Source organism: Epargyreus clarus, unplaced genomic scaffold (assembly GCF_041222505.1).
Source record: "Epargyreus clarus isolate Ecla_fem2 unplaced genomic scaffold, WU_Ecla_fem_2.2 ptg000007l, whole genome shotgun sequence".
Taxonomy (NCBI): Eukaryota; Metazoa; Arthropoda; class Insecta; order Lepidoptera; family Hesperiidae; genus Epargyreus; species Epargyreus clarus.
In genome coordinates this window covers 20772482-20799764 of record NW_027332215.1, presented here as the reverse complement: position 1 = coordinate 20799764, position 27283 = coordinate 20772482, and the positions used below count along the sequence as shown (strand labels likewise).

The window sequence follows — 27283 nt, the reverse complement described above, 5'->3', positions numbered from 1 at the left end:
TAGACTAGACGTTACCGCACGGATACCGGAGTTATCTTCACCTCTGACCTTAATGAAAGTTGCCGACTTGTATGTCTCTTGTATTGTAAGTTGCAGAAATAGTTACATCTCCACTTTAGACACGGAACTCTAATCCACTGAAGTGGACTCTGTCTAACACTCAGGTATTTTCTTACTGCTAGACAACAAGTTGGTTGATTGACGGTTTGCGAAAATTTTGTTATTCTCGATATCATGATTTGCAAATCTGTATACATAATACTATAGTAAATAGCAAGTAAATACGCAATGCTGCATACGACGTTCCCTATTTACTTGTTATTTACTTCAGAGGTTGCAGTTAAGAATATCGAACAAAAACGAACCTTTACATCGCGTAAAGGTCACCTTTGTCATTTCAATATTTATTACAAAATTTGCATATGACTACGAATGGCGATAACTTAATTATGTACATAAGTATTATTCCTAATACCGACTGTATTTCCAAGAGATTATCGTTTTTTAAATAGAAAGCTTATCGGATTGTCTTAACTAATCTACTTGAGCTCTAAATGAATACCGTTACAATTTTCTTGAAAAAAACCTATTGTAAAGTCAAGTCACGGTGGTAACCGTACGTCACACCAGGATTTACTCTATTTAGGTGGTAACAAATGACCAAGCATCGCTATGCGAGCAATGATCGGCATGTGTCGCGGCGCGCGCGCCACTTCGAATATAAATCAGGCTATAGTGGTGTCGGGGCGGCGCGCCACAGCAGCGACGCCGAAAGTCGGAGTGTACCGAAGGTGTCGATGTTGGAACGGCAGATCAAGCGTGGCCTCCGTACGTTGTGGACCTGCACGCAGCCGCTCCGCGGAGAAAGGACCTACTAGTGCCACTTACGACACCGCCGGCTCAACGCTCGACACAACACAAACATGAGGATTCTACCCCTGTGAGTAAACGAATATTATTTACTTAAAGTCCACGTAACAACATTTTTTCGATGAGGGAATTTTGGATGCGGGGATCCCGTTCCGGCTGTGCGAATGCAATTGCGATTATATTTTAAAGTACCCGACTACCATCTGACGGGTACCAGTTACTGGCGTATTATCTGATAGACGTAGCATTTATGTTGTACTTACGTTAATAACATGTTCATAAGTAGTTTTTGTGACCCGCACAGCGACATGATTTAATTGGAAAGTGAATAAATATAACTATTTTCATAAACTTTTCAGTAGGCACCGTTCTTGTCAGCGCCCAAATAACATTTAAACAGTTACCTCTCGTAAACGGAATGTTCAATGCATCGACGTTCAAGTTTTTGTTTAAGTGTTTTGCCTTTCTAATGGTAATGTCATTCTAAGAGGTCTTGGAGTGCAAGGTATTGTGTCTATGCGCGATTACCTGCGACTCATTTTTTGGTTACGTCATACAAGGGCCGTCGATTAAACGGAACCAAATTTAAGCTTACAAAAGCTTATTTTTACAACGTTAAACGTAGTAGTAAATATAACATCTATTAATCTTTATTGCAGTAATATAAAAAAGAAATATACACAAAATATATTAATTTAATGCAATTAAATTATATGTTAGTGTATTACATATAAGAGCTTACAATGTAGAGAAAAGCTTTACTCGCTATCTTCGTTGTTGTAGAAACCCTGTAAATAATAATTTTCTAGTGTCCATATTGAAAATTCCAAAAATATATATGTTTTCTGGTTTTGGGAGTTTCATACCTATAAATATAGTGTGCATAAATCGTGATATAGTAAGCGAACTTGCAATTATTTATGATTAATTATAAGTAGGTAGGTTATAAAGTATGCACTAAGGTGCATAATGTTGACACTTTAGAAGATACTTTAGATACTTTTTGAAGATAATGGCTCGTATACCAATAAATATAAATATTTTAATAGAATACTTTATTGATCTTTTAAGAATTTTAAGTATATGGTAGGTATTACATTAAAGGGCATAGGTTACACGGAGCCAATAGCTGGTTCTTATATAATACAGTATGTATGGATAATGTTTCTACTTTACAGGTAGTTATATCTAAGTGGTTATATGTGCCTACATAAACGGATATAAAAGCTTTTATTGATATAATCCTAGATCTTTCACAACTTATTGTTTTATGTATAGTCAAACAGTTAATTTATCTGTCACTTTGTAAATAACGATAAATTGCATATAAATTGCTTGCTAATAAAACATTTCTTTTCAATATTACATTTTAATATTACTTTTACTTTTTGAATATTACATTTTGAAATGTAATCAATTGTTCTTGATTTTAATGTAAATTAATCCTCACTTTTGATTATGTTTGTATTAAAGAAAATAATGAATGGACGATGAACTCTCGCAAACTCTACCCGTTGTGGGGTCAAACGTTGTTAACATTAGTCTCGTTAGTTAGTTAGTTATTTGCGATTCAAATCTGACGGTATTTTTAACCGACTTCAAAAAGGAGGTTCTGTATTCGACCGCTACGTTTGTATGTATATGAACTTGTAAGTCCGCGATTTTCTCAGAAACTACCGACCCAATTTGTGTGGCACAAAGTTCGAATGGATATTAAGGTACATAACGGGCGATTAGACGTTTTCACGTCAGTATTTTCATATGTAAGCACAGATAAGCGTGCATCGGAAACATAACGAAACATTGTTCTCAGAGTTTTACGCAACGTGTTTGTCGCCATGTTATGCGAGGTTACACAAGTCGCGTATTGTTCCGTCCGCACTCCCTAATCAGTTTGCGACGGAGATCTCGCAGTTAAGATGAATTGCATGATATAAGAATAAAATTATCGCACGAAAGCTCTGTTGAACTAACTTTTGTTACATGTGCAGCTTGAATAACGTACTGAGATGGCCCTTATCTTCTGTATATTTCAGTAATCTTAGTTATGTTGTAATATAGAGAATAGTTTTGTACGGTTTCTTAATACACATTTGTTTTATTATAAATAAGAATAAAATAACCAAAACCAAATTTCAGGGTCACGTGTAGTTATCAAATTTATGTGTAGATTTATAACTTAGTAGAGCTAATAAATGTTTCGTGTTCCTTTCATAATTCATGGCTTAGAAACCTAATTATGAGGAGCACGGGCTGACCTAGTGTTCCAAACCAATTAATTTTCAAATTAATTGAGCGAAACTGTAACCGGTTCCTTGTCTGAGTGGTCCCATGTTGAAAGCTAGCCCCCGACCTACGATTGAGCAACCCAATGTTATGTAGGATGATAGCAACACGTGAGTAACAGTTGGACGTTCAATCAATTATAACTTATCTATTAGGGATTCTGTATTCTATAAAAAATGACCACTCTTTAAGTAAAGTTTAAATTTTTTAATTATATTTTTATGCGGTATATATCCTAAATATCAATTACAGAAGATAATTAAATCAAACGAATTTAAAATAATCAAGAGTAGTGCAAAAATACAAAATGTAATAATTATGAAGAAAAGGAATAAAAATAATCAAGAGAATTTCAGAAATATGGCGTACTCGACTTTTGGTAGAGTTAGTCACTCTCAGCATGAACTGCTGAGATCCACGACGTTCCACGTTGTTGTGGACCCCCAAAAACCATTGGAATCTGCAAATTTGAATTCCATGCTTGCTTCTAATATATTCTGTATAATTTTTGTATGATAACTGCTAACCGGTGGTAGACTGCAACTACTACCTGCGTACATTTGTGTGGGTGTGGGTTGTATCCTTGTACAAGGCATGTGTCATTTTTCACCGGCAGGTCAACCCATCAAACATCCATTAGTGTCAATGGCGACATATAGAGGCGGAGGATCTTATTGGGTTGTACTTATCCACTTCAATTAAATTCCCCTTTATTTATTTCATTATTTCAATTTAGAAATATTGGAAGCATGCTGGTTTACTTGATTGAGGTTCTCATTTGTTCCACCAAAGTTACAGTAATTTAATATGCACCGATAAATTGTCTAAATGCTATTATCAGCATTTTCTCACATAAAATTAAATAAAATCACGTACTTATAATAAAATGTCTACCTCTTATAAATTCCTAAACCTAAACTTTAACATTTTACGTTTACGTTTAGTTTAACTATGGCCATTCTCATAAAGTAGTGGTCATTACGTAAACTTTAAATATCTTCGAAAGTAAAGTTTCCAAATTATCTAGGATGATGATATGATCTTCATTTATTGTATTCTTATTTGAGAGAAACGGAAAGTGAGTTGACTAGATACAGAGATATTTAAATAAGATAAAACTATTTCGTGCTGAATATCATCAGTGGTATTATGTTTTTGTGGTTTCCCGTTCACATCTTGAGACAAGAAAGACGAACCGTTGGCGATATTAACTATGACAGACGCTGGGAATTTTATACATTAAATTCCTAAAGATGTGTTGAAACGCTATGAATGCAAATACTAATTAACAAATAGAGTCTAGGTTTAGAAATATTTGGAAACTCTTTATAGTAAACTAGTTGACCCGGCAAACTTTGTACCGTCTCAAAATCTATTTATCAAATATATTTCATATAAAATATAGCCTATGTTACTCGTGGATAATGTAGCTTTCGGATGGTGAGAATTTTTAAAATCGCTCCAGTAGTTTTTGAGCCTATTCATTACAATCAAACAAACAAACAAACAAAGTTTTCCTCTTTAAAATATTTTATAGTAAATTATTAGGATAATATGGACTCTTTTCGATTTTTTCACAAGTACCTAGAAATAGCTAGAATAAACACACTTGATAATATTGTAAAAAATGATGTTTCATCTGAATAGGTGTTACCACCAATACGGATTTACGCTTTTAAATAAAACGTCGTTATCATCTAATCTTATAAAAAAAACCCTAATCTCAAAAATGTAAGTGACAAAAACAGTACTCGGAATAAAACTACGCTATTATATGCATTTTATAAAGTCGGTACTTGCTGAGCCTGGTCGTAATAAATGCAATCACTTCCAGTTGTTGGCCTCAATTAATAAAGATTATGTATTAAAATTCTGTTACAATTCACGTCTTGTTAGTTTTCGAGGACTAGCCTCTCAGAGTCGTACCTAATCATACCTGTATTTACGGCAGTAAACATTTTTGCCGTCGGATATTTGTATAAAAACTTCCGGCAGTTTTGGCCACTACACCTGAAGATCAAATGCCACAAACGAGTTGTGAAGTATTTCTGCGTATTTGTCCCGTATTTCTTTCTCTTTTTCATCTAGCAGTGTTCGTATGATGGCTATTATGTAGATACATAAGTATTTTCTTAAGTATGTTACTGAATTATAAATCCCTCTTTTTGGAGGTCGGACCTGAAGCATTTCTGACTCTATTTTGCATATTTTGCTGTGCGTTTGGATAGTGTTCACAAAATTGATAATGTAAGTCTAAAAGTTCCTAGGTTATTGAGGTTATTAAGCTGTGGAGGTAGCGTGCAGAATGTTAAGTGATTATTTAAGCAGGTGTCGCAGATACAACATGCACACTTAATTGCAGGCACGACTGGTTGAAGATGCACTCAAAAATACCACTTACCTAACGCTAGTATTGCGGCAAACATACAGATATTTTGTAATAAAACAACGTTGTGCAATAAGAGGATTGACATTTGCCTATATGATACAGGGACCCACGAGCAATTTGTATTGATATTGGTAATTCATAGTTTCTTTAAGGCTAGACCGCGTCTTGCATAATGCGAAAAAAAGAATCGCGATCGAGGAGATTCTCTCTTACCTCTGCCCTCATTATGTTTCATTGTTTCCATTACACTCATTCGTTGCTCAATCCATCTTGCACATCGACTGAATTGTGAGAAGATTCGCTACTTCTCATGAATGTTGTAATTTATTCGATAAAATCCCCTTAATATGAGCTCACTCAATTTGTTGCACATTATAAAAAATAGCTGTTAAGTGCAGGAAAAACCATCAACAAATCGTGTTACAACTCGTTTCTTTGTCTAGAATAACTTGCATTTTCATATTAGAAGAACCTGTTGTTAATATGTATACATAAGGTACTGTTGTGCGCGGCAAAAACAATACATGGAAAGGTCGTCAATTATGTATGTTTATAATAAGGCAGGATGAATGAATTTCTGGTTAAAAGTGCGTACACCGTCACGGTTGGCGAGGTGGTGTGGAGAGGCGGCGGGCGGCTGCCGCATTGCTCTGCGAGGTCGCCCAATTCTTACTACTTCTGGTTTTTGCCCGACTGACCTTGCCGTGATTTGAGGTTGCAATTACACATTCGGAGCACCCGCATGCGTGCCTTGCTGTGTATGTACTAATATAGAAAGTTACACTTTTTCCGACGTGACTCGACTAGCTAACTTTGTGATTTCCAATACACAATGCGCATCGAAAGTTGCATACTAACCCGTCGATAGTAAATCTATCAGGGACCGCAATATATCACGTGGTAAATATATTATCTTGCGTGTCGCTTTACGATTTTTATGTCTGTTAACCGTAGGTTATATATTGAAATCGTGACTACGCATATCGTTAGATTGTCGATGCGCAAGGCGTGTGAATCGGCTGGCCGCTAATAAAATTACATAAAGTTTAACAGCTTGATAGGGAAGCTGCGTGGTTGTGGTCGGAAGCGGATGCGGAACTCGTCTAGTCTCCACCTGACCCGGCCCTGTGAGAGGAGCTGTTACTCAACTATCTATAAAGCAACGCGTTGACCTTTAACGACCGCCGTCGTAGACTGAGGCTCTCACGCACTCGACTCCCGTACGCGCCTCGCCGAGTACCGACCCACCTCTACACGACATTCACCCAGCCTCATTTCAATGATTAGTATAATTTGACATTTAAATACAACTAGGCAGAACATATATCACCGCAGACGCGGATATAGAAAAATGTATGTAATTAAATCGTCACTCCTTTCATTTGCATTCATTATGGAAATATCGACCAATGTACTTCTTGACCTTATGAAGATTTACGACCTTTTATCATGTAATAATACCGAGTAACAGGATATTTAAGTCAGGATCGTTCGGTATAGAATCTAATGTGATTAAATTTTTTAACAGGTCTCGCATATCAACATACCTGTTAGTATGTCATAATGTGCCAGTAATTTATGAGCAATAGCGTGTGTGTAGGTAAATTTAGCAAGACGTTAACATAAGTTATTTTGTGATTACTTCTATGTGCCGTTAAAATATTGGCTTGACTTATAAAGGTCGAAGGTACAAGGACAAGCTTGGTAAAAACTTGATTCGCATGCATTATCTTTTAGGCAATTAATGCATAGCTTAAGACTCGAGTCGTGTGTCGACTGCTGACTACATAACTACATACTTTTAATAGACATCCCTGACATTTTGTACATTGAAGCGGAGGCTCGATAGTGTTATATAAAATATTCGTGCGCAGTTATTGCATCAGGTTTTTTGTTCGTTTATACTTAGTATTAAGGATTAATATGAATTAAGCTTACCTTTGAATCTCAAATGTGGGGATTTAATCCATGTACAAACATTCACTTGTTTTAATTTCAATTAAGTTACACTGTAATCATAACACAAAGCCTTATAGGCATTATTTATAAGCCGCTGTATAATGATCAGGCTACTTCTTATTCAGTCTTATCCAAATAAGATAGAAAGTCGTGTCTATCTATTGGTTTGTACAGACAAATAATTACTAGAAATACGGACTGCTTACATGTAACATGTACTGAGTTAAAAAGCCCTTGAATTGTTCAGTTCAATTTTATTTATATTTACTGTAATTTAAAAAAATGTATAACAAGAGAGTAATTAAATGTTTTTTCGGGCACTCAAATATATTTTTTATGTCCTTTCTGTGTGTTATTTTTGTACCTATATAGCAGGTTGCAAAAAGTCACCTAAGTATTTTAATTTTGTCAATTAACCAAAAATATGTTGTTGTGATTTTCAGAATTGTTCTCTTAGCGTGCGTGGCGTGGCAGGCGTCAGCTCGCGCGCAAGACGATGGTGAAGCCCGACCGGCACCCTCGAGGGGTCTCCTCAAAAGAGGGCTCCTAGCCAAGGGAAAAGCCACTACCACCACCACAGCAGCTCCACAGGTAAAAATGCATGAATGTTTTCATTTACAAATTACCTTAACTTTATGCAATATTCCAATTTTCATACATCTATATGCTACAAGTCAATGCAAATATGTGATATTTGATCTATTTATTTCAAAGTTCACGTGATGATCATTCACATTTCTCACTTTGTATAGTAGATTTCCGATATATCCGGTTCTTTATTTTTTATACACAATGATGACCTAATCATTATAGTCATTGTCACATTAATTGCGCAAAAATAATAAATATACCTATTTCGTAATTATTAATTTGTACACTTTGTTGTTGATAATAGCCATAAAAGAGAACATCTATAAGTATTTTAATATTATAAATGTCATCTATATTTTTTTGAGTTCATTGAACCTAATAATGAACCGCAAACTTTGTGCTTGGGGGTAGATTTGCAGTGATAGACTGATAGTTTAGTACTTAGTATCTTGGTTGTCTGGACAAGGTTCAGACAGAATGCCCTGGCATGCTCATCAGACAGCAGTTGAACTAGTGGGAAAAAGTCTAACTAATTTAACGGTTGAACTAATTAGTTGAATTAATGAATGAACCCATCTGATTTACTATGACGGGTGTAACAAAGGGATCATATACTAATTTAAATGTCACAAACAACTGTGTGACAAAAGTGACATGCTTGCGTTTTTATAATATTTCTAATAAGGAGAAAATTCCTAAATGAATTAGGCGTGTGTGGTAGACTACAGATAACATTTTACGCTGATTAATTAAGATTGCTTAATTAACGTAGACGTATTGATATTTACCACATAGTAGACTCATCAATGATTTTATAAAAGTGATTTAAAGAATATTTTACTGAAATCTATCATAATCCTACCCTCTGCAACCGGTCATATAAGATGATATAATTATTTTACTCAGTTAAGTACACATTATTATGACGTATGTCAAGTTAAAATCTGTGTCAGCAACGTAGATACTAAGAATGTGTTGTAATGTATTGTTAATTCCCGCACTATTAGAACCAGTAAGATACGTCAATAGGCGTATATTGCAAAGAATTAACGCTTAAAATCATACAAGTAACATTTACAGACACCTATACGCATCAATTGTTTATCGTTCATCTGTAGGCTGTAATATCTTAACATTTCCATAATAACAAGAAAATACGGCAAAAACCCAAAGTCCTAAGATATGAGACATATCCTCCCTTTCACTTCACAAGAAGTACCAAGCGTATCTGATAGATGTTGTCATACAGGATGTAGAGAACCTTCAGTCATTCTCTACATTGTATGTATAAGGAAAATAACAAACAATTATATCTTCCTCCATACTTAAATTATTTTCTCTTAACTGGTACCATGAAACTAGTAGAGTGAACCTTCCTAATCGATGATTAAAATTAACATCGCGACAACGAAGAGCCTCTGGCAATAGTAAACGATTAAAAATAGAAAGCATAAGGTACAGCCGTCCAATCCGCTCGCGTTACCGCCATATTCAAGTGACCATCCTAATATTTTGACCTTTATGATAAAAAGTCACATCATTAGGCCTAGCACCCGTTTACGTCACACCATGCTTACGACGTGTGACTCCGGTGTGACTAATTAAGGTAAACAGGTCATAAACGCTGAATATATTCTATTATAGACATAATTCGTTCAACTCTTAAACATTTTGTGTTATGTCAGCATTTAGATTAAGTATTTGCTAATCAAATATCGATCGTAGTATCTTTATTGGCAACAAAAGCGAAATATAATGTAATGATTGAATAACAGATTTTTCTTGCTAACGTAATATTTAAATGGCAAATAATTTAATTACTGTTACACAAAAAATATGCACCGAATTGAAATTCTCTTTTTTAAATCCGTTTGATTTTCTTTGCTATAACGATTCACAATGCTCCCGTCACAATATTTCTTACTTAGCGTTACTGCAGGGAATTTCATAAGTTTCGTCTTCATTATTAGTTAGAATGCTTGTTTTCGGGCTGTTAGGCCGTATTCGCTGGAATTGAAGAAGCCTAACAGTGAAACAAATATTTAGCAATAAATAACTATGATAAATATATCTCGTCATGCTTCCGAGGTAATATTTCGTAACAATTTGTGAAAACTTCCAGCTTTTTATATCTATTTTTGTAACTATTTGGAAATATGAAACAACTTTTACTTACTGTTATATTTGTGCAACGAAATGCGAGTTGTACGTGAGTTTATTGACCGAATGGGTATACAAGTACATTTTCATACTTTCCTTTGCGAAGGAAGACATTAATACCCGAAACGAATACCTCAACTTACCTTCATTACCTCTGAAACAGCAAAACTATATCATTATATATGTAGATGCTGTCGGTGTACCTATTTTCTTTTATAGCAATCATAATTGTGTTTTTTATTTGAATGGTAAGTATTATAAATACTTATAAGTAGCATCTCAGTAGTTTAGTCCTCAAAGGTGCGTCATTCTTCGTGTATCCTAGATACGAGTAAATTTAAGTCTAGACCAGACTACAGACCTATTCTATTTTGAGTTACTTAGTAGAACATGAGTGGCAAATAATTAAACAACAGCTGGGCTGCTTGTGCATTTGCTACTATTAATATGTGAAAAAATCTGAGCCTGGTTTAAAGTCTCTAATGAACCATGTGGGCTAACTTGACAGATACTTAATAATGAAGTTGTAATATGACTGCAATTACGATTGTCTGTTGTGTTATCATGTGAGTTTTATATTTATTTATATTTGGTTCTTACATAAATTTTGTAATTTTATAAATATAAAAATATAATCATAAGTATACTATAATAATATTCAAATTCAAATTCTTTATTGCTCATGCTTATTTTCATAGGTCTTACAAATGAATTATAGTACAAGCATGCACCCTGCTAGGGTATTGCAATATAATATTTACATATATTAAGATTTCTACCTTATTACTGTGTGTGTTATTATTATAGTGGTTTAAACGGGTGTGTTCTACTTAGAAGGGTGTGGTAAAATAGATATACTAATATAGGATATTAAGAGTTAGTTCACAGGGACAGTAGAATATCTGTTTTTGACTTACAGGATTCTTGTATGTTTATAACATATGTATAACAAGTGCGTATTCCATTTTTGTTATGGAAGAATTGCACCTGATAGTAAGCGATCGTAGCCGCCCATGTATGTCTGTTACTCGAAAATGTACAAGAATCTTGTATCTCTATCTTACCACACCCTTCTAAGTAGAACACAGCCGTTTAAACCACTGTTAGTAATAAGGAAAATCTTAATACATGTAATCGTGGAGCTGCCTTTACCGATATACAAAGAGTTCAACCACCTGCAACGCGACCTGTGGGACATGAACTTAGAATTAACGCAATAACTAAATGATAGCTTGTTAAATTACCTTCAGAAGCGGATGAACACATAAACTCTTTAGTGGCCAATTAACACAAAATTAAATTTTGGAAAGTCTCTACACAAATTTTTAGGTTATAATTGGATTTAATTCAGGAAAAAAATACTCCGATTTTATAGCCAAATTATTGAATTAATCGTTATTATCCTACTTGATACAATTATTAGCAAGTATTTAACATGTACAAGGGACGTGAAACTCGTAAGCAATGTCTGACAGAACAAGACACATTTGCATCCTGTTTATTATGTCACAGGAAATCATATACATATATTCTTATCTTGTAGCAGGACCATGGAACAGAAAACCTTGCTTTTCTCTTCTATGAGCAGGACAGTTTTAAAAAAAACGTACCGATTATTAATCCTTGCCACATTACGAGCTTATAACCATCGTCTCGGAGAGGAAAATCTCACCTGAGGTCATCGCATTAAGCCGTAGAAGTTATTTGAAAGGCATTTTTTATACCATCAAAATCAATTACAAGGAAAATCAGATATCGGTCTCGGTAAAATGTAAAGAGCACAATACGAAGGTTGTAAACGTAAAAAATAATATGCTTAATGGTTAATTGAAGGATGATATCCAAAATCGCGAACATCGTATGCGGTTTCTCTTGATTCCATCTGGTTCAAGGCGAGTGGGACTGGTGGCCGATGGACTAGTCACCTTCGCGGGTGACCTCTACGGCAACTCCCTTTCCTCGGTGGCATTTCTACGTACGTCGGTACCGGCTCCAGATAATGCATTCGTGTTCGCTGAACTGGTTTGATCAAAATATCGCTCGCGACCGGCACTGGAATGTACGTGCCCGTAGCCTTCTTGCGATAGTCGATTCAGGTGTTATTGAAGCTGCTATTGAAAATAACCAGTTTTATAATTGTAGTGATTGTATTTTGGGTGGCTCATAGTGAAAAATAAACTTATTATTTTGGTATAGTACTCTATGTATTGAAACATTGCGTCTCATATTATATTGCAAATGTCGTTATGCTGTGGATTTCATTCAATATTATGGTCAATGAATTAGTCAAAGAATGTTACAATTTGAGGTTTCGTTTTCTAGGAGGAGGCTGAATATGAGGACGATGCGGAATATCCGTCAGAGGGTGAAGCGCAAGAACCTTCCACAGAAGCTCCGGTGTCATCTACCGAGGGCAAGAAGCTGGTAGCGGGAGGCGTGAGGCCTTTCCGCAGTAACACTGATCTCCTAGAAGCGCTGAAGAGGCGACGGGCTCAGGCTGCTGAAGGTAGTTGACAATACATAAAAAATAACAAACGTTTTACTTTTTTATATAATGTAAAGTGTAAGTAAAGTAAGCAAAGCGCGCGCTATATGAACTTAGATAAAAATAAACCTTTTCAAGCAATGTCAGGCACGATTAGGTTTCGTTGGTAGGACTGTTTGACCATTTATAGTATGCTTCCATGCTGCGGAGAGCATGTCTAACCACTGGTCCAGGCTGTTATCATAGCCATTAAACTAGCGCAGGCTTTTAAGTGGCTTAAATATCCAACAAGTGGTGGCCTCTCGTCCGTATCTCCTACCTTGAATCGTGGTGGTGTATTATTAGGCCCGCTTAACTAGGAGAGACAATTATATACAGAAAAGGGTTAAATTAAAATTTATACATACATCGGAGTGGGATTTTTTCATTTAGGTTCCCTCTCGAGACCAAATCCAAACGTCGATTCAATTGATTAAGAAAAGGCTATAGAAATTCGAGGAGACAGGTTAAATAATGAATCAGCCACCATCCGGCCGATCTAGAACAACAAAAGATCCCGAAATCATCAAGCGTGAAAGAGCGTCTATTCGTGATAATCCTGGATACTACTCGAAAGCGGTCCAAAGCCTTAGGTGTGCCTAGAACATCTATGATTCGTATTCTTCACAGAGATTTAAATTTACATCCGTACGAATCCAAATGGTACAGAAATTAAGTTCACGCGCCCTAAGTTCAGGCTCACCTATTTTTACAAATACATAAAAAGGGTACTAATTAAAACTTTTAGAGGTTTCGTGATATATCTTTATGCAAAGCAAAAACAACAAATACACGCGTGGGATTATATCTCGTAGAAGTTATGCATAAGTTTGAAGTAGCTTTAAGCTTATGTTTTATAGGGCGCGCCCATTTATTGCGCGTGGTACAGCCCTAGCAACAGAGTATAACGCAACACAGTGAATAATGCAACCGATTTACTATTAAAAGGAAAATATAGGATTTTATCATGTAAAGGGCCATGAAAGTAGAATGATCAAATCTATCCAAAATAATAAGAACCAGATTGCTTAGTAGACACAGTAGTTAGTAAAGAATGAACTACCATCAATGTTAATTAAAACAACCTAAGTATGTTTTAATTTGGCGAATAGAATGTATATTTATATTTTGGGTTACACTTTTTATTTCTTATTTATAATCTGTTTTTTAGAATATAAATATGTTTCAATACATTTTTAGATTTCATTACCGCTTAAAATAATTATAAAATTTTGTAACGTAATTCTTACTTCAAATGTTTCATGCTTCGTGCTCTACTTTCAGCTAAGCTTCACGGGGGCTCGGCCGCGTCTCAACCCCAAGAGTCTCTAGCAGAGGCCCCAGCCAAAGCCAGCTACAGTAAGTCATTATAAAATGCATGTAATTTTAAGATTTTTACATAATACTTTAAGGTATTAGTCATTTTAAGTCATGGTCAAGAGTAGTGTTGAGAATAAGATGGAAAAATCCGGGTGGAAAATCAAAGATAGAAACTAAAATTATTAAAATAAATAAATAAACATATATTCTATCCATTGACTATTTACAAATTCTTTTTAACGTAATATTGGTAGGTCATCCGATGGTTATTCAAACTAGTCGTGTAATATTTCGATTCGCATACTTTCGTAGTGATGTAGCAGTTATTTGCTTCACCGTTTAGCGATAGCGTGTTCGGGGTGTGGTTATGCAACAATTGGCAAGTGTCGATGCCGTGTCAGCTGCGGTGAGACGGCAGTTTCGTGTTAGCCTTGATGTGAACGGCCTAAGGCGATTGGCGTTGTGTAAATGATTTTAGTTGCATTTTCCAACATACTATGAATACACCCTTGGATGACGCTTTTCTACGATTGCGATAAAATCTATACGTGTCTACATACTATGAGTTGAACAGAATGTGGATTTCAAAATACCTGTTTTTTTCCTCAGCCTGTAAAATTGATTTGCAAACCAAATTTATATGTTTTTACGTTTAAGCAACATTTAAAACGTTTTATTAATATTGACAGCACTGACCGATCAACATGCTATATTCGGAAGTTTTTGGTAACTGTTTCGTTGCACAAAACTTAAAACCAACTATTACGCAGAAACGCAGATGATGTCACCAACTGACAACCATATTTTGCCAATACCGTAGCGCATAGGGTAGCCATTCATTTTAGCCTGATACTACCTAGTCTATACTGCCCTACATATATTATTCGTATCAATTTATTTCCTGCAAAGCAGTTGAAATTGTGTTACAACACGGCCTAAAGTATCTTTACCCATCGGTCCACATGAAATACGTTCCTTATAATTTGTAGAAATATTTATGAGTTATGCTCAATCATTACTTTTATTGTGAATGCCCGGCTCGTCTACAAGTAATATTTTTAATAGCTGGTAGCTTTAGATATTTGTGACATTCAAGTAGCGTCGTTGAAATAACTTACTGCTTCTTCTTTTTAAAGTCTTCTTTTTAAAGTCTCGTCATCTTATTTCACTGACAAATACGTCCAAAAATATGAGCGTACAGGGCAGAGATCAGTTCTGATACAATCCGCTAGGAGCGCTGATTAGATATGTATGGGCAAATGCGTAAACAAATACCAAAACAGTCATTTTTGTAAAAACTTAAAAACTTACTAAGGGTACTGAAACCTTTAGCGCAATATTTAATTTTTGTTGGTGAAAGAACAATTTGTGGTTCAACTTTCACGACACCAACGCTATATTATTATGTATTATCGTCAATGGTAGTCACGTGTCCTTAGTTTAGTTTATCACGAAGATAGATGTACGTGAATGACACAGATCACTTAACATCAGGAATAGTACCTATATCCTCGGACTTTTATTTAATAAAATGTAGTAAAATGATATTAATGGTGTTTGTCGTCGTAGATACAGTTGTTTAATTAGTTCGGTTCAAGATGATACCGGATATCCATGAATGCATGGGTCATATATCTATTGACTTCTGATAAACAAAAACATGTTGTATTACTTACAAAAATTATATTTGTTTGTCCAGGCAAGAAGCGATTCAACACAGCTACCCGTGAAACTAACGCGGAGGAAGCGCCTGCTACAGCCAAACCCAGCAGAGGAAGGTTCGGCGGCAAACGTAAGTACCTCTGCCCAATTAGAAATAATAATAGCTTTTATTTTACTAGTGTAATTTCTAATTGCATAGCAAATGGGTATGACGTTTACTTTGGCCGAAATGAATCACAGGCCCTAGAAGTTGTTAATTAATGGTACACTCTTCACGTTAGATCTTCTAACAGTCTCTTCTTCCTAACAGTCTCTAAACGAAAAATTACAGAGAAAAATAAATTAAAGTTTAACACACAATAATTAACAAATTTTCGTACACAACTAACATGCTCAAATTTAGACAACAATATATTCTAGCGTGAAGAATGATATCAATTTGTATTGGTAAACAGCTAGCATTATTTGATTATTTTAATTATCAACTATGATCTATTAGGTACACGTGTTCCATGTAGCGTGTCGTTATGGTTAGTGCATACAAAACACGATATGGGTAGTTAAGGCGTGTACACCCACTATCTAAATCTTTTCCTGTTGGGCCACATATCGTCGAAGGCGTTACCAAAGACAATAGACATTGTAAATTGCAGTATACGCAAGTCATAGTGACGCAAAAGCAGAACAGTGCGACCTCCAATACGAATTCTTGTAATAAGTACCTTTCACAATGTTGAGTGCTACCAGTCTCAACAAAACCAGCTCTGGCTAAAGGTACACTTGAGCACTTTATTTTTTTACAAACAAAACCCTTTGTGAATATCATTGCATTTTTTTTTATAAATCGAAGCACAAAATTCATATATTTCGAGTCATTTAACGTTTCGCAGTCAGCGGCACTCGTATTTCCTAAGTGCAATAAATTATAACAATTGTATGCACATGCAATATGTAGTACCATAATAGAAATGGGGTTAATTACGTCAGACTTATAGTAGCTATAGATGTTTTTGTTGCTATATTTCGAGCTAAAGAGTACCTACCTTCGGTTGGCAAAGTTTAAGGGATGTTTATACGGTGTTAACCTGTAGGGGTGGATAAGTTTCGGAGTTCTAAAGGTTTCCTTTTCAGTTCCGGATTGTTATTTTTAGCCAAAAATTCGGCACTCATTTTCCCTGTAACTATAATTACAACAACGTGATTTTTTATTCTTGTGTTGGTAAACATTTCATCATTTCTTCCTATGATATTTCCAATTTATATACCCGTTCTCTCGTAAGGCCCCTGTCACGTTTATTGCCACTTATGTTATATAGAATCTCTGTAATGTGCGATTTTGCTAACTATTCTCTAGGCTCTACATACTCTTAAGAGACGTAGATGCATTGCAACCATAACATTGCATGCATTTTGCTGTTTCATACTATACCGACATTGGCTAATATTTCAGTAATATATAAAGATAAAGTTTATACAAAAAGTGTCCATTCATCAATAAAACTGCATAATACACGGAACAGTTGAAACATACGTAGAAAAAATTGCTATTTGACTATTATGCAGTTATTGCTAGTTATGTGTTCAAATATTTATAAACACGGGCGTGAACCTCAGAACGAGCTTTTAATTATTCTGCATTACTCGATTCGTCGACTGAGTATTATTTTTACTTATATATCTTGCGTTACCAGTTATATTTATTAGAAAACTGGCCTGAATCCTGGTTAATTAAATACAAATATTGAACTAGATACCGCACACTGATTAATTTATGTGCATTGAAGGAAAATGCGGCGTAATGGATAACTTGAACTACACTTATGAGCAACGGGACACTTGCATTTACACTAATTCAAGGCTACTGAATGCTGTTATGGTAGAGAAAACGTTACTAGGAAATAGGTATTTAAAGGCACTCCTTCAAGCAAAAGCGAGATAACTTAAAAGGAATGAACATAATAAACTCAATATCAGACAACAAAAAGTAACAATGGTATTAAATATTTATTGACACTATTAAAACTATATTAAGAGTACATAATATGGCCAGAAACAGTACATTGATGGATCACGAAATGAGGTCTTAGACTGCAATATTTTCATTAGAAAACCAGAGCATATAGCATATTGAAAAGGACATTTTTTAAAGCAATATTCATCGCGTTCTTACAATCGTATCCAAAATAAACCAAGATAATAAAACTAAATCAACAAATTAGACTCTCGCCAATCTAGCCATCCCCTTTTTGCGAAATGACGTGTACGAGACAGTGTATTTAACGAGCGATTACATTTCTCCCCTTAATTTTCGAAGGTGGTAGAGCCCTTTGCAATTTGGCTCCGGAGGCATCACCGCCTCAACTATTTCTACATAATGTAACAGCTGTGTCTTGTCTGCTATCTTCGGTTTGAGGGGTTTGGTGAAGTCATACTTATCTGAGAGGTTTCAACTTGGTTCTCCGGGGTAGCAACGCATCTATGTCTGACCTCAGGTACCTACTCGAGGTCGGGTAGCCCCCTGGGTAATTAGATCTGAAGTTGATTACATGGGCGGCAGTAGCCACTTACCATCAAGAGGAATGCGCGCGCGTATGCTATTATTATATTATAAAAATATGATGTTATGTTCCCAGCAGCACAACGGTCAGTGCAGGAGCCAGAGCCCGAGGAACAGAACGACGCGGCCCCCGCCAGGACCGGCAGGACATTCAGGCGAGGAAGCGCCAACTAGTTTCTCAGTAACCCTATTCACCCCTCTTCACCCTCCTCCCCCTCCTTCAACCCCCAGTGATACTGCCATTTCCGGATACAACCGGTGAATTAGAGACGATTTTATACCTACTATTTGTAAATTATATGTCTAAGTAATTTTTAATAAATAATTTTAAATATACATTGTATATTTATTTACCTTCCAATTATAAATACGTCAATAGAAAGGAAATAGCAATCTTATATGTCAGTTAATTCGGTGTTAAGCGCATATATGATACTTAATTTGAAGGTCATATGAGGACAGAGATTTAATAGCTCAAGGTGGGCACGTAAAAGGGAGGAATGTCAAGATCATATTTCCCATTCTGGGCTGCGGAGAAAAAAAAATTGAGGCCAACCTACCAGTTAAAATATTTTAAATGGCAAAAGCTTTTTAGATGATTTTGATAGAGTTATCGTTAAGAGTTAGAATATTCCATCGTCAACTATCCATGGAACCATGCAAAAACTTTGTATGAAAAAGGATTATCTCTCAAATCGGCCTAGATATTCATTTACTTCGTCATCCATCATCATTTCAAAGATCAAATCAAAATATGATCCTTATTCGTTTTCATAAAACGTATGGATGAAGGCCGTTCCTATTCGGATCCACTTTTATTTCTTTATTTGTATATTCGAATACATTGTCATGCCTTATTTAGATTTACGCCCAAATCGAATAAATAAAATTAATCAAAGGAGGCGCCGCAGCCTTTATAAACATTTTCTTTCGACAAGTACAGTCACCCTTCTCATTTGTCGACAACACATTATTTCGCAAATCAATAAAACAACACCAATATCTGTTCAGTATCCTTAGTATACGTTTTTACGTTTTAATTACAAGTATTTGCCCATACATTTCCAATCAGCGCGCCTAGCGGATTGTATCAGAACTGATTGGAAATATACGGGAAACATGTAAACAAAAACAAAAACAGTCATTTTTGTCAAAACGTAAAAACTCATACTAAGGGTAAAGTACAATAAGCTTAAATACATATTATGCATAAATTAACATTGGTAATCAATTATAATAAGTATTGCGCATATTATTAACTAAACACTAAATGATTTTCTTTTTCATAAAGTTAATTAAAATAATTAGGACATATTAATTTGCGTTGCGTGATTGCAAGACACTGAATAATTGCACAGCATTGCAGCGCAGTACATAAACATGCAAACCACAGTAAGGTGTCGGAATTCAATATATTTCAAAATAAATAGGTTTTTGCTAGTTATAATAGTTTTGAGCAGCTGGGAAGGGATTCGTGTTACTTAAATCAAAAATAAAAGGCGTAAATATAAAAAAATACTTTATTAAACATAATTTTACTCTAAATTGGTAAACATATTCAAAATAAAAAAGAATAAAGAACACGAGCAATAATATTTACTTTGCGTAAAGAAATCAAACTCGCTTTGCAAGCAGTTTCTCGGAATGTGTTCGAAAATACTGACACATACACGAGAGTAGCAAAATTAACATTAACATATTAAAAATATTACTACTTTTATAAATGCTTAATTAGTAACTAGTTAAATCACTGCAGCCCTTTCGAGGGATTCACTTGTTAAGAATGCGGGTGACCTCCGCCAGCGGGGTTGCGTATGTGCCAGGTTTAACCAAATTCACAAACTGTTCTGCAATCTCTTGCCCTACGCGCACCTGAGCCTCCTTCGTCGAAGCACCTATAAGAAATATAAAAAATACTATTCTGTTATTTCTGTCATTGTATAAATTGTAATTAATATAAATGTAAGTAATAATCACAGCAGTGTGTGTTGTAGGCTGACACTTAATTTTTTTCGGCACGCATATTATAATATGTAGTACCTACGTATTACGGCAATGATATAATTTATCCACGGGCTAGGTATTATAAAATTAAAAAAACGTATATTAACTACATGATTATCACGAAAAGAATATGAATTGGGAATTACGATTTTTTTATGTGTTCACAAAAACCAGGTACCAAAAGGTTCTAAAAAGAATTGGTCGGCATAGTTCCTTACCTAGATGAGGAGTAGCGATTACTGATGGGTGCTGGATGACCTCCAGAGTCAGCGGGTCTGTTGGAGGTTCCTGCTCGAACACATCCAAAGCTGCACCACCGACCTGCCCAAAAATTAAAATCCCGTTAATTGAAGCAGAAAAGTTGACTCTTACTCTCTTCCATGTGTATATTGCTCTTGAGTTTGAATGAAGTCTACCGACGTTGCCTGATGCAGGGAGGAGAAACATGGCCCAAATACACTTTACTAGAACACATATGCTTTGGAAGAAAAGTCAGACGATTATTATGGTATAGCATGGTTTGCACCGTTTGGGGCGGCTTGTCGAGTCAAGTATATATTGTATATTAAATGTATATGTCTGCAAATTTCAGTGAAGACAAAATGTAATCTTATTTAAATTTTGCCGCCCTCTACAGGTACCGTCTGAGGCCGTAAATTTTATAGCTCTTCCTATACAAAATACAATCATTCTGTAATTTTATGAGATATTCATGATAGAAGATGCGGAAGCTTACCTAATGTTTTTTACCGTATGTCTACAGAAACCGATGAACGGTGATTTATTTTGAGTATTAAAGTATTAGTAATATGTTTAGATTTCCCATTCGTTTCAATTTTATAGTTGACGTTAGATTTTACATAAAAAGGAATTAGATATGTTCTACAATTGAGATAATAAGTACGTAACTGATATTGTTTGGTAATAAGACTAACTAGCTGACCCGGCAAACTTTGTACCGCCTCAAAATCTATTTCTCATATATATTTCATATAAAATATAGCCTATGTTACTCGTGGATAATGTAGCTTTCGAATGGAGAAAGAATTTTTAAAATCGGTCCAGTAGTTTTTGAGCCTATTCATTACAATCAAACAAACAAACAAAGTTTTTCTCTTTATAATATTATATTAGAATAGATAACAAATAACATGGTTATCTCTCAAATATTCCATTGTCATTACGATTACGATAATAAAATTGTTTTGACTTCATGAAAAAGGTACATAGTATATAAAATGAGATCGAAATAAATGTGATAAGAGAATAAATAGATAAACGACTTAATAGCTTTAAAACCGCAAGTAATGGAATGGCTTGCATAATAAACAGAAGGTGGAGATAATAAATCCATAGCAAAGGTACCCCAACCATGAGCTAGATACATTGGAATCACGATATGGAATTTTCAACGAATCTATTTAAATTTATTGTGTAGTGGCTGGTCAATGTTGAACACGTTCGTGCTTTGCACTCGCGTAATGCCACTCGTGACTAGAATTTGCACTGGGTCAGCCAAACGAATGTCACGAAGCCCTTAAGTTATATGTTTTATTCATTTTGTGTTTTACATGACATTAGGAAAACCTGAAAACAAAGTTAACCTATGGAAGTATCATCTCTATAACTAAACATTTTTTAAACAAGTATTTTATTACCATAGATACGTTTAAGACAGTTGTTAATTAAAGCGTGTAATATGTCGGGATTTCGGGAAGCCATTATACCAAAAGGTCATTACTACATATATATCAAAATATTCAATACTAGCTTTTAGCCGTGGCTTCACTCGTGATCAGAGGTCGATGACAATACAATAATTGTTTTTCTATCCTTCTGGAATAGTGCTTTTTTCGGGTTAAAACGTACCTACCCTATGTCCTTTTCTGGGTCCCTGACAACGTGTGTACGATTGATAAGATAGTTAAGGCATGATAGCGTATAAAACAAAAAATAAACTCAATCTCGCATTAAATTTATAATATTGGTTAGGCTAGCGTCATGTTTGCAAAATAGTAGCATTCTCTATTAACGTCATAGGTTACCTGGCCGGAGTTGAGCGCGTCGAGCAAGTCTCGCTCGTTGATAAGTCCACCTCGACCCACATTTATGATCTTCACGCCCTTCTTACATTGTTTCAATGAGGTCGCATTAATGAAATCTGTAAAGTCAAAACAACTTTTTGTTCATCTACAGTGATTTTACTATTTATACAATTATCAAATATGTAAACAAATAAAAGAGATAATATCAAAGGTAGAGGAATGGAGACAAAATTGTTTATATTGAAATAGCTTCAATAAATGGAACAAATATAGGTACCAACAATAATAGATTAACTTTCAAGCCATACTGTTATTATGACAAAATGACTAATCAAAATTACAATATGAGATTAATAATAGACATAATAATAACTCTAGAAAAGTACCAGTCATCGATAGAATGATAAGATAAGAAGGCCCTTGACGACAATGATATTGATATTTTTGATCTCTTCCAATTTAATATGACATTTTATTTAGATTGTCATTGTCAATATAATTCGGGAATTGATAAACAAAATGACGCAACCTTTTTTATACAGCAATGATGTGTGCAAAATTTCTATTATTAGTTTTATATCATAACTTGTACACCCGGAACAATACAAATATTTGATAAAAAGTACTTGCTTATTTATGCCAAGATATAGGTAATGAAACATTATTTTAGTACATTTTAAAACCAAAAAATCTTAAATTCAATCAGTCTAAAAATGATAAAGATTAAGGTTATGAAGAAAACTAACTTATTATTCGTACCATTACTAATCGGAATTAGGTAAAGATCAATTATTAATTTATTACATACTGCGAGTGGATTCGATGAGTGGAGTGTGTAGTGTGATGTAGTCAGCCACTGGCCAGATCTGGTCAAGCTCCATCTTGGTTGCGTGGAACTGCTTGCATTGTTCAGCGGTCACGAAGGGATCGAACCCAACAATCTGAAAATTCAGATAACATATTAAAATTCCACATTTCCAGATGTTCCTGGTAGAAATCTAACGACTGCGAAGGCTCCACCGCTCCATTTATTCCTGCTTTATAGCAGCAATGTAGTAGGTACTGCTTTCTGTTTTCAAAAGAGTGAAGCACTTAGATTCGTGTTTACCATATGCGTTTCACCTTAGGATTGAAGAGTATTATCTTCAATCCTAAGGTGATAACGCATCTATGACGAATTTCATGTAGATCTCTATTTTATATAGTTGTTAACAAATTTCTATGGGTGGCAGAATTCGCTCCGCATAAGGTGAGTATAAAAAACTATAAACAAGTTTTTCAACAAGTTTTATAAATTCTACGTCATTAGAATGGTCGTAGAATAAGATGCCGCCTGACTGTTATGTAACCTAAACTATAGCCAACGAACTGTTGCTATACGTAAGCGAACTAAGAGGAAAATGTAAACAAAAATCTGTAACATTAAGTCTTTCGCAATGGCATTGCGGTTGAACAGATGAATGTGTGTTTAAAACCTATAGTTTTATCTATCTAAGCACAATAACAGAAGTAACGTAAGTATTATGTATTAGATGTGATTAACTGGTTATTACAGCAATCCTGCAAATTTACGTTATCATTCGTTTTTTTATGGGAATAGCAAATGAGCACGCCCATCAACTGTCATACTGGTCATGGGCATCTATCAAAAATCGAAATCAGACAGGAAAATCCTGCAGTTACCAAATCTGAATTGGAACATCTCACAATGCTCTATATCACAACAGCCTTTCTTAACAATAGGACCCACACTTTTAATGTCAGTTACCTTCATTCCGAACGCGTTCATTCGGATCGCAACCTCTCTGCCGACTCTGCCGAGTCCAAGAATGGCGAGAGTCTTCCCGTTGAGCTCGGTACCGGTGTGCTGAGTGCGTTCCCAGCGGCCAGCCTTGAGGGCGGCCGACGCGGGCACCACATGCCTGGCCAGCGCGAGGGTCAGCCCGCACGTCAGCTCGCATGCGCTCATCGCGTTCGCTCCAGGAGCACTGCAGATTATTTGATTTGTTTTAATTATTTATCATGATACTTATGTAGGTATGTACTGAACTTATACGTAACGGTTCCCTCACGAATCATCATAACTATGATTAACCGTGGTTATGATGGTCAGAAGATAGTAAGTAAGTCCTGTTCTGTTAATTTTCTATTCGTACCTATTTCTGAAGACTTTTCTCACATATTCCTAAGTCTACTCACGAACCCTGCTTTACTAAAGTAATGCCATGGCTAAAAGAGCGAAATCGCTATAAATTTCGACGAATTCAGCTACATATTTAATGAAAACACACAATTATATTTTGGTTTGGTCTTTAATTTATTGTAAATACTTACTTAACAAACACGAATTGATCCCTATTAAAGTTAATTGAGACTCATGTTCAAGATATGTGTTAGCAAAAAACGATTGTAATTACTTTGACATTCAATTTCAAATGACAAATATGAAACTCTATTTAAATACGTTCTGCGTCATCGTTTTATTTACCTTTTCATTATTAACATACGATTTTTATTTCGCATTTTTTGCAATTACATATTGTGGCACAGGAGTACCAAGAAAGATAAGCGTGCATTGACTGCAGATTTTATCGATATTGTAAGGTGACATTACGACGCACTGTATATTAATACTAACTACGATAGATATATTTACTTAAGTAAAACAAAAGATATACTTATACGTAATGAAAAAAACTATTTGTACATGATGATACATTTATGTCATATTTTGGACGTAATTTAGTGAGACGGTTTGGCTTTGACCACAACATGCAAATAAAGTCCGTAAAATCCCCTTCTATTAACATTTATCCACATGAGACGTTTAAACCTCTGTCAAACCTAAAGTATCGGAGTAACATCAATAATGTTGTATGAAACCGAGCGTTAATACAGAGCGATTAACCTTAATTAGGCAATAAAATTCACGAGGCCCTTTTTTTTAAAGTTTACAAAACTTTTTTGTTTCCTTTGTTATTTCGTTTTATATTATAAAAAATATTTATTGCATTTGACCTGCTCCAAGAGATTCATTTTTAAGTATTTCTGTGAAAGAAACTAAATCAGAATAATTTGCAACGTTCGGGATTCAGATACGCTGTCACTGACAAGGACACCATAAAACGTTTCTTGGTACCCTTGGGACCCTCTTACGAGCGGAGGACCCTAATGGTAAATCCGTCGCTGCGTTTAACAGCCACTCACTTGATGACACCGATGCCTCTCTTGCCAGCGGCGTCCACGTCGATGTTGTCGACTCCAGCGCCAGCGCGTCCAACCACCTTCAGCTTAGTGCCTGCTTCCAACACCTCCTTTGTGACTTGTGTCGCTGAGCGGACAACCAGAGCTTCATGGTTCTATACGTGTGACAATATGATTAGAAACTATCAACATTCTTATTCATACCAACTGTAGGTCTATCCCGTTAATTAAAAGGAAAGAAATGAAAGGACTATATTTTATATACTACAATGAAGCTAAGATTAGCCGAAAGTACCACGTGATCTAAAGTTTTGATATTTCTCTCTACTGAATTGGTTATGCTACTACATCAAACATCATCTTTTAGGTATATAATTGGATAGGTATTCCTGAGTATAGTAATAAGTTACTTCATTGAAAATCAACCATTCTAATCATCCCCAAAAGCCTAATATTGTTAATGCATCAATACTTACAGGAATTTCTTTGAGGAGTTCGTCTTTGGTAATTTTAGCTTTGGTCGTAACATTAATGCCGTGAGAGTTAAGAATCTCGGCGCAGTTGGCCCCAACGCCGTCAACCACAAGAACCGACTTTATGTCCAAGCCCATTGTCGATCTAAAAATGTATTTACAAATTGTCAGTTTATAAAGGCCACTTAAAACATTTATACAGCCAGACACTCACGCGAGATGTCCCATCAAATGATAACCGGTTATTCTTGTCCTTATAAAATAGCCGTTAAGGAGCTTCTGGTAAGACCATGCGTATATTATATTTATTACAAGACATTTGTTGTGATCACAGCAGGATAAATAGCTGTATATGATTGCATATTTCCTCATCTACCGACTTAATAAATAGTTGCCGGCAATATTACGTACTTATTTACAAGTCTTATACTACTGACAAATCTATGTATCAAATCGAGGAACTGTTCGGAACATTGATTTGATAAAACGGTCTCAACAGCGATGTGCACGCAATACTTAACGAAGCGATCATTTGTAATGGTCAATTAATTACCCTTGTCACGGTCTGTTTCGACTAATTTTCGATGAAAATCGAAGCGAATGTGTGAATGATCTTACTACCGATCACCATTGACATGTTAAACATGTAACGTATAGAATTATTGAGATTATAATCCACTTACAGTTTAGGAATATCTCGTGAAATGATTCCTGGAGTGCTTCGCGTTCCGTGGCCCGATTCCGACTGATGCCGGCGACACGCAAGGCAATTTGGATCAGTCGCGAGTCGTCGAACGCCTTATCATCAGTGCACACGGCTGTCCACGCGGCGGCAGCGACGCATTGCCATACGCGCAATTTTTATTAGCGCGGACATGGTGTGCAATGACCTTTCCGTCTATAGATCAAGTTGATAAATCAGTTTCAATATTTGATATTTATTACCGATATCATCGTAATATGTATTGTCCTCTTGTTACGTACTTTAAGTAACGTTCACGTTCGTTAAATCCACGAGTAATAATATAAGTAGCAAACTTCAGATTTGTTTATGAATTCCTACATTATTATCATAGCAAAATATGCCAATTAGTTTAACTTGTAATTTTAATGATTCTCACAAAACATAAAGAACAAGGTACTTATGTTCTCCGCTATTATAAATGAACAAGTATTGGAGTACCATAATACCTGAGATTAACGATAAACTAGACTTGACCTACCAAAGTCTAGCTAAAT

General features: G+C 35.3%; 2 protein-coding genes across 2 annotated transcripts; one reads left to right on the top strand and one right to left on the bottom strand.

Moving 5' to 3' along the window:
• Positions 1 to 681: 681 nt before the first annotated feature.
• On the top strand, positions 682 to 18654 carry LOC140743645 (uncharacterized). Its single transcript, XM_073075071.1, is given in 7 exon segments — positions 682 to 743; positions 745 to 940; positions 7979 to 8095; positions 12578 to 12761; positions 14064 to 14138; positions 15799 to 15891; positions 18395 to 18654. Coding segments are annotated over 7 exon segments (825 nt in total). The 3' UTR covers positions 18493 to 18654.
• Positions 18655 to 19824: 1170 nt separating this feature from the next.
• Positions 19825 to 26889, bottom strand: LOC140743643 (D-3-phosphoglycerate dehydrogenase). Its single transcript, XM_073075070.1, has 8 exons — positions 26728 to 26889; positions 26048 to 26189; positions 25575 to 25726; positions 24136 to 24355; positions 23176 to 23308; positions 22368 to 22483; positions 20541 to 20643; positions 19825 to 20213 (listed from the first exon to the last, which is right to left on the bottom strand). Exons 2-8 carry the CDS (start codon positions 26180 to 26182, stop codon positions 20089 to 20091), a joined length of 984 nt encoding a protein of 327 aa, XP_072931171.1. The 5' UTR covers positions 26183 to 26189; positions 26728 to 26889; the 3' UTR covers positions 19825 to 20088.
• Between the last annotated feature and the right edge of the window lie 394 nt (positions 26890 to 27283).